This window comes from Paroedura picta, chromosome 7, assembly GCF_049243985.1.
Source record: "Paroedura picta isolate Pp20150507F chromosome 7, Ppicta_v3.0, whole genome shotgun sequence".
In the NCBI taxonomy this organism is placed as follows: Eukaryota; Metazoa; Chordata; class Lepidosauria; order Squamata; family Gekkonidae; genus Paroedura; species Paroedura picta.
This window is the reverse complement of record NC_135375.1, coordinates 81,138,518-81,150,538: the sequence shown is the minus strand read 5'-3', so window position 1 is coordinate 81,150,538 and position 12,021 is coordinate 81,138,518. Positions and strand designations below refer to the sequence as shown.

Sequence of the window (12,021 nt, the reverse complement as noted above, 5' to 3'; positions counted from 1 at the left end):
TTGTTTCTTGTTGAACTCTGTAGAATAATATTACATTTGTTTAAGTCTTGAGCCTGGTTATTTTCTTATTAATCATGTAACGGCACATGGAATGTAGCTAGGAGATCCAAGGATTGTGTGGCAGCCAGGCATGGGTTCTTTAGCCATTGCTTTCTTCCACGGCATGACCCCTAGTGTCCCTTGGAGGAACTACCATCCAAATCCTAAGAGGTCTCCCATCCAAAACTAGCAAGGGTTGGCCCTGCTTAGCTTGTGAGATCTGATGCAATGGGGTAAAAATGAGCCTCTTCTTTTGCCAAGGGGGGAAAAAATGAAGATATAAATCCCTAGAAGAAGCTGAAGAGAGTCCCTATGTCTTGTACAGTAGAGGGATAATAATAATTATCCCTCTACTGTACAAGACATAGGGACATAGGGTGTGTCTTTACATGTGGGAAGAAAAAATGGGTGAAAAATGGTAGTACTTTAGTGTAGGCACGTATGTACTATCCTTTGATTTATCTAGCTATAATCGTGATAAATCGAGCTATATAAATTATATAGTTGGAATACATTGTTAAGTGATATATTGAGTTTCTGGCCACTATTGAATAAATGTGCTGTAAGTGCTAAAGGATCAGGAATAAGGAATTGAGAAACAGGAATTAAATTTTATTATGTATCTATATTAGCTGTGTTCTCAGAATCCCATTTGTGAGGGAAATGAATGACATTTGTAGCCTTCTTTGTTTGCATTTTCATTTTAGTCATCCATATCTTACAGACTTGTGGTTGATTGAATGAATTTAGTAATTCCCAGACCTGAATGGAGCCATTTATATCTTAAGAAGATGTCTTTTACTCCCTAGGTTTTTGTAGGCCCCTGTTTAACATCTCCTTTGACAGTATTGCTGCTGCAGGGTCCAGGTCTATCCTGGTGACTTCACAAAGGATCTCCAAGTGACTGCCCTAGGAAGTTATGATCAGTCCCTACCTCTTTGTAGGACAGGCTGGAGTGAGTAGAGGCATAAGCGGTAGTTTTAGGCTGGGGGGAGAATTTTGCTGCTCAAGTGAACTTGAGTAGCTAGGATGTACAGAGTACTTTGCTCCAATACAACCTGCTGCAGTGTAGTATGAAGTAATTAGGCTATAAGCTTATTCTCTCTACCCAGTAACTAGACAGAGGACTACAGTTATCTCATTTTATTATAATAATGAAGCCATCTTTGACACCACAACCCTCCCCATCTGCTGAAAAGTGCATATGCGAGATCTGCAATTGTGGGTATGTATGTGAACTATCAGGATTCATGTGTTGCGTGCAACTGTTCATTGGACCATCACAACTGTTGTACTGGCAATTGCTTTGCTTTGTGTGGAATGGCTTTTACTGGCTCAGACAATGAGCACAGTTTAATTGTTTTCCCCTCATGACCTGTGAGTAGCCCTAAATTATGGAATATTACAGAGCTCCAATGGTCTTGCTTAGTTGGCCCTATTATATTATGAGGGCATGTTTAAGATATGCCTATTCTACTTTACTTAGAACTTTCATACCAGTTTATGAGAGGGCTCCAAGTGGTCTGTCATGTAGATGCTGCTGTCAGGTTCACACCTGCTTGGCTGCTACATCAGCATGCTTGTAAGATAACTCCCCAACCAAAGTTCTACAGTCTGAACAGATTGGGATTCCCATTAAACTAAGCCACCTCAAGAGGTTCTGTGCAATTTAGAATATTACAATATATAAAGGCAAGATACTATAACATTTTTGGGAGTTTACATCAGTTTATGTACAAAAAGTTGAGATATTTATTCCACTGGACAGTAACTATAAAAGTAGCCATGTAATGGAAACCAAATAACTCTGACTGCCTAGTTTTTGCAAGGGGAATAACTTGATCAGAAAATTTGCACTTAATTTGTGGGGGAAGGGGAAGAGAATTGTGAAAAAAATGCTACTGTTATACCCGAAATTACTCCTCATGCTGTTACAATTCTCCTGCTTTTCATACTTGGGTTGGAACATTGAAATTAATGCAGATAATTTTAAAATGTACACCACTCTGGGCCTATTAGGAGGGGTGGTTTATAAATTTAGCCAATTCTAAGGCTCCTATGTTTATCTCTTCTCCCGTTTCGTAAGGTTCCCTGGCAATAGGAAGGAGAGGAGGAAGGAATAGTTGTTATAGGAGTACTTGACCTTTCTGCCTAATTATGATGATTCTCACTTCCCTTCATGTCAGCAAACTATAATTTTTTATAACTTGTTGGTTGCAAGTTCCTGGGTCCTAGTTTGGGTTTTTCGAAGCCATGTATTAGCTGCAAGGAATGGCCTATTTTAACATGCAGGAAATCCCTAGGAGGTTTAAAACACTACCATGGGAAGAAGGGCTCCTGCCTTAAGCTCAAGCCGTTTTGCTGGGAGAGATGTCTCCATATTTGTTGTTCCACATGGCATATTCTGGGCTTGGGCAAAAGAGAATAAGAGCAAGCTTGAGTCCATTTCAGAGCTAGTGTTTTTGAGAGTCTGCTGCTGCTTGTTAGTTTGGATCTCTACTACCTAGCCTGCCTGGGGATGACCTTCTTACTCTCTCTCTAGCCAGTTTGGTGTAGTGGTTAGAAGTGCGGACTTGTAATCTGGCATGCCAGGTTCGATTCTGCGCTCCCCCACATGCAACCAGCTGGGTGACCTTGGGCTCTCCACGGCACTGATAAAACTGTTCTGACCGGGCAGTGATATCAGTGCTCTCTCAGCCTCACCCACCCCACAGGGTGTCTGTTGTGGGGAGAGGAATGGGAAGGCGACTGTAAGCCGCTTTGAGCCTCCTTCGGGTAGGGAAAAGCGGCATATAAGAACCAACTCTTCTTCTTCTTCTTCTTCTACTGGACACCTTCAGGACTGCTGGACTTCATTTCAAAATATTTCAGGATTTTCTGTTTGTTTGTTTTGTCTGCTTGTCATTTTTTGGCCAGGCCCTTGTAGTGAGGGACTGCCAACTTTCCCCCCCTTTTCAGGTTCTGGTTTTCTTTTGTGGCTTTGTGACATTTTGGGGATATTCTTGCCAGTCTTAAAAATTTTAGTTTTAAGAAAAATTCTGGTTATGTTTTAATAAGCTAACTGTAGATGAGGATTTGGCATTAAACACACGGTTGGTTTGGCTTGGATTTTGTCGGTTTGATATTAGTTCTTGTTGGGCTTGTTCTGTTTGGTCAGTGGTTGCTCTTGTGTGTTTGGTTACTGGCTTCTTTGAATTTTTCCCTGTAGGAAGCAATGGAGACAAGTAGGATGCCCGGGGCACCTTTGAGTTGGCTGCAGTGTACATAACCCTGCAGCAGAACTCACAAAGAATAAGCATCCTTTTTTAAAGCTTGTACAATATTTTCTTGGTAACAAAGCTCTTCCATGCAGCATGGTTGCCTCTGTTTCTGAACCGCAGCACACTTCGTCCATGCCTCTAAAAATGCATTTAGGCTACTGTCTGCTCCTGGCATGGTGTGTGAAAGACAGAAATGCAGCACTGAGTGTGCTTCTACCAGCTTGTAAAGAAAATTTCTGTCCATTCAGGAATGTGACTACACAACCACATTTCAACTTCCTGGCATGTTTGTGTCTTATGTGAGCAGATCCATTTACCTAAACTGCATTTTTGTTATCCATTTACTCTTTTCCATGGAGATGTATGAACCTGGGATGGCTTTTTTCCCACTTTGTGGTGACAACCATGTCTCATGTAGCCACACCAGCAAAGATCTGTTGCAATAAAACCATGTTTCCGGGGCCATCCAAACATCAGTCCTCTTAAAAAAATTTTCACTGTCCAAGTATCATCTGAAAATAGCTAGCCATGTTAGGGGATGGTTTCTCAAGCCTCTGGGGGTCACAACTTGGATGCCCCCAGCCTATGAGAGGCTGCTTGGGTACCTGCATCTGGAGCAATGTGTGTGGGCTCACAGCTGGGGAATTTGATGTGTTTGGTGGATTTGGCACTGAGCAGAAACACACACATCGCCCACTGCTAGCACATCTGTGTCTTTTTATTTTGGGTACATTAACACTTCTCTTAGCCTTCCACATCTGTTGCTGTTTTTCCATGGCACTGACAGTGGTTTTAGATATATTTACAAAAGGAGTCACGCTGCAGCTGAATTTGGTCCGTGTTTGCCTTAATCTCTCGTTTATGGTACACGGGCTGTTCAGCTTGCCTCTTCCCAAGTGTCTATATTTCAGTGGTTAGCACTCTGGACGCCATGCCGAGATGTCTGTGAGAAGCTGGTCTTTAAACACAGCCAGCAGCAAAATAATATTATTCCACAACTATTTGTATTTGTGGTGTGGTGCTTTGTTTGCCTAGCGTTGTGATGAATTATGTTTCCTTTCAGACTTGTAGCGGTGTGTTAAGTGCTGACAGCACACAGAATTCTCCAATCATGCGAGATCAAAGTCTCTGTCTGGACCTCAAGAGTCTATAGTAGACAGCAACATACTGGGACACCCAGAAGATGGGAAATCAAATAAGAAATGTCTTTCATGTAGTAATGGAACTCAGACTGATAGAGAACAGTACTGGAGTCAGCATTCTGATTGTTGTATGGGTAGGTGTCATGGCAGCTGTACCCATGCTTTCTCTGTTATTTTGTGGATCATTGTGCTTGAGGAACTCAAGTAGGCATCCACAGAATGTAAAAAACAATAGTTTTTTTTGGGGGGGGGTTATACAGAGAAAAGGGTTCTGGTTTACTGCGCTGCTTTCATAGTACCTAGTTTAGCACATTGTTTTTTTAAATTTCTGTTGCTCTATTGTCATGGGACATTTTCTGTTTTTTCTTGCATTGTTTTTTTGACTCTATACTCAGCTCTGAGCTTCAGTAAGAAAGGCAAACCACAATTGCAGGGACCAAGTAAATCTTAAGCTCAGTTGGAAATGTCATTTGTTCTTGCGAATGTTCAGACTGATCCATTCTAATCCCTAGCCTTCTTTTTTTATATACAAGTTTTTTTTTATTTTCATAAAGATAGAAATATAGAATGCAATACGAGTTATTAATACAAAGAACTGTAAAATATAAAATATAATCATCATTTGAAAATGAACGACCCCACATTAACTACACAATGATATAAACTTTTGCCCAAAACTGAGTCTAAGAGCCATCCACATTTCCACTACATTTTAAAAAAGGCCTATTTAGATATAAGTTGTTAATAATCAACCTACTTGAGAGATCGTAGACCTCACGTTAACTGCTTGATACAATCTAAGAGCTATCCTGACAGATATTTCTAGGTTTAAGTTAGATGCTTAACATTAAACATTTCTTGTAAAACAGTATGAGTTTTGGCCCTGTATACTCTAATGAAGGGAAAAGAAAATAGGGCTTTACCTTAAAGATGTACAAAAAAAAAAATTACAAGAGGATTTTCATAGCTTCTCCTTATCCTTAATACAGATACATCTACAAAACAATTTATACTTGACCCATTCTAAGAGCCACCCTGACAGGTATATTTTCAGATTTAAGTTGAGAGCTTAACATCAAATGTTTTCTACAGATCAGTGTGAGCTTTGGCCCTATAACAATACACTAATAAAGAAAAAAAAATAAGGGGGGAAAACCCCGTTTTATATTTCCAACGCTAACGATTATATTACCTATATGCCTACAAAAGAAAAGAAACAAGAGAGAAAGAAACACTGCTCCCCCTTTTTCATAAAAATAAAAATATGGAATACAGTATATGTTATTAATACAAAGAATAGTAAGTTTCCAGGTTTAGATTAAATGCTTAACATTAAACATAGAACAATATGAGCTTTCGGTCTTCTTAAGGGGGTCTCATCTCGAGGCTTGCTACATCTTGTCGTTCCCGTAGACTTATATTCTGTCCTGTTGGCCTTTGGCGTGGAAAGTGCAGTTGTACTCTTTCCCGCAGAATATGCATTGATAAATCTTGAGGCCGTTGCACCTCCTGGACTCCAGTATCAATACAATTTTTTCCCAAAGAGCTCCTTTAAATCAGTTACTTTCACTACAGATCGATATATCTTTTGATTGATTTTTGTATACTGTTGCTTTGAGATGGCTGTATGTCTTTTTTAAAAGGGTGTCCTTATCTGGGCTGCAGAACTCCGACATCTTTTCCGTCTCCAAAATTTCAGATTTCTCTTCTACTGTTGGTTTTCCACCTTGCTTAGAGCTGTCATCAGCCACTGTTATTGATCCATCATTCCTGTTGGAGACTTCTTTGCCATCTTGGATCTCCTTGAAGATATTTTTAACCAATCCTTCTGCAAATGCTTTGAAATCTTGGGTTTGTTTCTCTATTAGATGAGCCAATCTTTTTAACATAGACATGTTTTTGACTTAAACAACAGCCGGTCTCAAACAATTTTACAAGTAGCCAGTACAGGTCCTCTGTTTTATCCTCTAATGCAGTGGTCCCCAACCTGCGGGCCGCAGCCCGGTGCCGGGCCGCGAAGGCCATGGCGCCGGGCCGCGGCTCCCTCTCCCCGCCCCCCCGCAGTAAAAAACTTCCCAGGCCGCAAGCTTGCGGCCCGGGAAGCTTCTTACTGCGGGAGGGCGGAGAGAGGGAATCAGGGCCGTGCCGTGCGGGCGCGGCCCGATGTGCAGGCGTGGCCCGCGGGGGTGCGGCCCGATGAGCGGGCGCGGTCCGCGGCGGCGCGGCCCGATGCTCTGCCGGTCCCCAGCCTCAGAAAGGTTGGGGACCACTGCTCTAACGTTCCGGCACAGGCATGTGACGTATTGAAGTCAGTAAGGCAGATATTCTCGTGCTGGAACAGAGTTCTCGTGAGATCTTCCCATTCACAGCTCTTATCTCTTATCTCCAAAAACCAAAATAATTGCTGTAAGAGCTTTTGCCAATTAATTTGAGTTGATTTGAGTCCTTCTTCTGCTTAGTTAGGAGAATTAGCCTGCCTCATAACGAGGTAGCTTCGGGCAGAGCAGAATAAAAGGAGGAGGGAAACAAAGGGCTTTGATGCAGGAAGAGAGACGGAGAAAAAAAAACGAGAGATACTTGCGGTAACTGATGTTTTGGAACTCAGCCGATGTCCTCCCCTCAGTTCACAACGTTCATTTGCTGTAAATCATCGTGTAGGGTTGAAGCAGATACTTTAAGATTAAAGAGAAAAGAAAGTCCGAGATAGAAAATGGCAGTCGTCCTCTGGACCTGAAACACTGACAGCCTATAATCCAGGGAGATATACTCCCTAAAGGATTGGAGACGGCCCTAGGAACTTCCTGGGTAGAAAGGTGAGGTGGGGTTTGCGTACCCCTCCTCTTTTCTGCCAATTGCTTGCACGATTGACCCCTGTCAGGCTTCAGAGATAGTAGAGCAGATGCCCTGCAACCCTCTCAGAACGACATCTTAGCCGGAATCCCTAGCCTTCTGTCCCATTGGACTTGCATTCTAGGCTGGAGCTATGCAGGTAGGAGCAGGAATGAAGGTCAGTGGTTATGCATGCTAGCAACAAAGAACATGTTGGCCCACTGTCAAAATTTTCCCTGATTGCACTTTACTTTTTCACTTGTGTATAGTAAATGGCTGCATTTGGGGATCCTAAGAATATTATGTTCTTTCTACTTTCTGTCTGTCCATCATAGACTAAATTTCTGAAGATAATCAAATTAGAGGTCTATCAGTTTGTAGTATCAGCAGCTTTCAGGTGAATGTAATCCCCCTGAAAATAGTGCTCTACTGTAGTGAGACTACTTTATCCGGGTTTGCTAGTTCTCAAGTCAGCGTCAAACTTTAAGGCTCCTTCAAGGCAACTGTATTGAATCTATCCAATCGGAATAAGCAACTGAACAATGGGCCGCCAGTTATGGCTGTGGAGTTATGAGGTTCACCTTTTGAAGCTGAACTTTAATATTTCTGCCAAAGAGCAGTGATTTCAGTAGTGTTTACTCTTTGGTTTGGCAGTTTGAGTGCTGTATTGGTTTGTACTGGTGTGTGATTGTTCACCCAGTTGTTTGCCTGAAACATGGATGTGATGGGAAAGAAACAACAGCCTTTAACATTGTTTATCCAAATGAGGCAGAGTATCCCAGACTATCCAAATGAAGGCAATTGACCCCATTTTATGGGGGATGTGGTAGAATTAGAGTAGGGCAAGGGTTGATGTGCTATTGTAGATCTTTTGTGTCTCTCAGTCCAGAGGGTGCTTTGCCCTTCCCAGTCAATATTCTGCCCCTATGTGCACCAGCTTGATTTTAAAAGCTGTTTCATTAGTGCTTCCTACCTAGGGAAGCAATTCATTATTACTAGGCTTGTTTTCAGAAAAATTCCGCACAGGACTGGATGTTGTTTGGCAGATTTGACCTGCACAGCTGATAGGGCTTCATGATTGCTCAGCTGGCTAGGTGGGCAAAGCTTCATAGCTTTCATTTTGTAACTTCAAAAAGAGTTTAATTTAGAGGCTCAAGTTCATTTTGCAGTATTTGGCCAAATTGCCAGGGTGAATTACAGCTGGGCAAACTGGCTCTGTGGTATATTTCTCTGTGTTTCTCATTATGGTAAAAAGGTAAGTAGTTGATATCCAGTGACTTTTCTGCAAGCATTTTGACTTTGGTTGTAGTTTTTAACTCCTCCAATTTCACACTGCAATAAACTTTTTAAAAGAGGAATTGATAAGGTAGAAATATGATACCTTATATAGATATAAATGGTTTTAAATCATGTCCACAGTTGTAAGATTAGAGCTAGGATTGCATTTCATGCAGAAAATTGCATGCATCTGTGCAGAGGTTATCACGTGCAATAGTAAATTTCAAGTACAGTATTTGCTGCCGTATAAGTCTACTTTACCCCCCTGAAAAACATGCCTCCAAGTGGGGGGGTCGTCCTATACGCCGGGTGCACTTCAGTTGGGATATACATAGCTGCCCATAGTGGGCCATAGTACTGTAATGTAATGTAACAAACTCTAAATTTTGAGTGGAAATGTTGGGGGGTCGTCTTATACGTCGGCAAATAGTATATCATGTGTGTGCATGTTCCTTATCAACTCTCCTGTTATTTTCTGCTCAAAGTATGTATTAAAGAGGATAAGAAGAGACCAATGAGGAGGCAATTCTGCTCTCATTGAAGCTGGCTAAGAGAGGAAAACTGAACACTTAACCTTGCATTATCCTCCCCTGTACTCAGCTCAAGGCAAAGAAAATTTAGTCTGGAAACCCAAGCAATTCGTCTGGAAACAAATCCATCTTCCTACCTCCAGATAAGCTCTTTCCTGGTAACATTGAAACATATTTCTTGAAAATGTTTACATGTCTCCAATATATAACCGGAAATATCATCTAATGCTGTAGACTGTCCTGCATTCAAATATGGGAAATTATCACAGTTTGTATTAAAAGCAATTTAAATCACTCCAAAAGGAAAATATTTCATAGGATTTTTTCAGTGTTCCTACAAATTTCCAGGTTTTTTTATGGAAAAATTGAAAACAAATCTTCTGGGGGAAAAAAATCTAGATTTCTTTCTAAACTTTCCTATCACATCTCAAGTTAAAAACGCCCATCACACTTTAAAATGGCACATCTGTCTTTACACTAAACCTAAGGAATTTGTTCATTTGTTTGTTCTTTGTGAACCTTGCCATCTTTGTTGTCATTTTATTTAATATCTTTGACTTTGACATGTCTGCCTAACTTTCCCCTTTAAAGGGAAATAAGTTACCTCACACAATCCCCATAGTAATTTCTGCCAAAACCCTAACACACAATCCAACACGCTCATTTTAATTTAGGTTTTTTTCATTCTGTGATTAGAGGTGGATTAAGTATGTGTTCATTATGTAACAAAATGAGAAAAATGGAAGGCTAGCGGGTTTGTATTACATATGACTGGAAGAATTCTTATTTTTAAAGAAAGGTTGGTGTAAATATTGATAAGATAAAAGCCGATATTTAACAGTTTCTGCAGGAAAACCAGTTTCCTGAGCCAGAAAATGAATATTTTCTTTTGCAGCCTTGAAGTATTCTTGATTTCACTGTTTCTGTTATAATCAACACAGTATGTCTAGATGCACTAGACAAGGATTGTATTGTCTCATTGTATTTTTGACATAGATCTGGATAGCTTTGCTACTGGCAGAAGTCTATGCAATATTTTACATGCCTCCTAAGGGTGCATGTCATACATGTCAAATCTTTCAAGTCTTGGTTTAGGAGGACCATTATCAGATTTGCTGGATCAAAAGCTTCTCCCTTTTTGAAGTGTTCTAGTTTGACTTCAGTAATAAGCCTACAGTCAACATCTCAAATGTATTCAGCCTATCCAGCCAATGCCTCTTTATGATGTTTTGTTCCATTCATATACTTTTAGCTGGATTACCCAAGTAATCCTGACACTTTGATTCATTTTCAATAGGCTAGATGTCTTCTTAGAAAGATGTCTGCCTTTAGCACATCTCTGGACTCTACAGGGACAAAAAGTACCTACTCTTTCTTGATGGTATAATACAGTCATTTTTGGTAAAGATTAGATATTGTATGCTGTGTCTGCGTTGTATACTGTTTTTGCATAGTATGTGCAATCCCATATAGTTTACATCAGCCCCCAAATCTGCATACTTAAACACATCCTAAATTGCCTGATGAAAAAACACAAAGCAACTTGAAGACTACCAAAGCTGTGTGATGTCTCGTTAAACAATTTTGGTGGCAGTCCTTTTGAATTTGAACTCAGCAGTCTTGATAATTGATCGCTTGCACTTTTTGTAATCTCTTAGATAATTATGTTCTGTCCCCTCTAAAAAAAAAACAGACTTGCTTAACTTTCCTAGCAATTGTTAGTGTCCATATTATTTGCAAGCTAGTTTGTCTGTATGACATAAGAGGAACACTACCTCTTTCTGCAGAAAGCCTGCTTTGTGCAGCCACACTTGGAGATAGTCATCAGAACCCTCTGCAGGGCTGGAGAATGACATAAGGATGTGGACATCAACAGCATTGCTATGCCTTATTATGCTTCTGAAAAGTAGACGTTTAGATATGTTTTGCTATTTGCCTTGAGATTTAAACAGGTGGAATGCTCTTTTGCATCCCAGAGCTTTTCTTTAAAGCAGATTTATTATTCCCTTACTCGTCACAGTGAGGAAGAATATACAGAAACAGATAAAAATACCTAGTGTGAAATGGTCATAGGATTGTTTATATTTTAAGAGCGAATTGCACCTGAGTATACAAGCAAATGGGCAAAGCAATGGGAAAAGTCCAGGTGCACCCTGTTTACCTAGAAATGGTGCTGTCTTGAAGATTATATTTACAAGACTGTATTGTTGGGTCTACTTATATTTGCATACTCTTATGAACCTTTATATAATAGAGTACAAGTATCTTTCCTTCCCCATGGTGTATCTTTCCTTCCCCATGGTGCACCACACATTTCTATGATGATCGCTAGCATGGCCCAGCTGGTAATGGTCATGGTTGAGTAAAGGTCTGCATTTTATTTTAGTATGGTGGCAGGCTTGATTAACCTCTGTTCCTCTACCTGCTCAATCATCTAAAGGTGATTCTGCTCCCTCCCAGGATTTCATTCTTCTGAATTCCTACCTTGAATGCCTGGAATGGACTTTCAGAATGTTTGCATGATGCCACTTCTTGTATTGTCTGTAAAGCCTTTGGCATACCTCCTCCCCAAAGTGTTTTTGCTAATAATACTATTCTGTGAAAGTTTGGGGTTGATCTTAATTTTTTCTGTTCTCCAGAATTATGCATCAGGCTAGATACTAAGTATTAAAGGGGCACCAGGGGAAGGTTTACAGTCTGCATTGTGCAGTATTCTTAAACTGGAACTAAACGTTTTTGATCATAATTAGAATACATACTGGGTGAGTAATATTGCTTGGGTATAGAGGAGGAATTACCTCAAACAACCATAATATTAGGAATGAAGAATTACTTCAAACAACTGTAATATAAGGAGCTAAATCATTTTGAATGTAGGGTCTAAGCTTTGTTCTCTATTAGATCGTGTGATTTTAGGGCAATCCACACATTTATTACTTAAAA

General features: G+C 40.3%; 1 protein-coding gene and 1 long non-coding RNA gene across 2 annotated transcripts in view; one reads left to right on the top strand and one right to left on the bottom strand.

The window, feature by feature from the left end:
• Positions 1-12,021, bottom strand: part of LOC143841184 (uncharacterized) — a 31,587-nt gene that overhangs the window by 16,121 nt on the left and 3,445 nt on the right. The gene's annotated exons all lie outside the window — the stretch shown is intronic.
• The window catches only part of SAXO1 (stabilizer of axonemal microtubules 1), a 35,581-nt gene continuing 24,008 nt past the window's right edge, over positions 449-12,021 (top strand). The window contains exon 1 of the mRNA XM_077345154.1: positions 449-1,264. Coding sequence (XP_077201269.1) covers positions 1,194-1,264 — 71 coding nt within the window. The 5' untranslated portion in view covers positions 449-1,193. The remainder of the gene's footprint in view (positions 1,265-12,021) is intronic.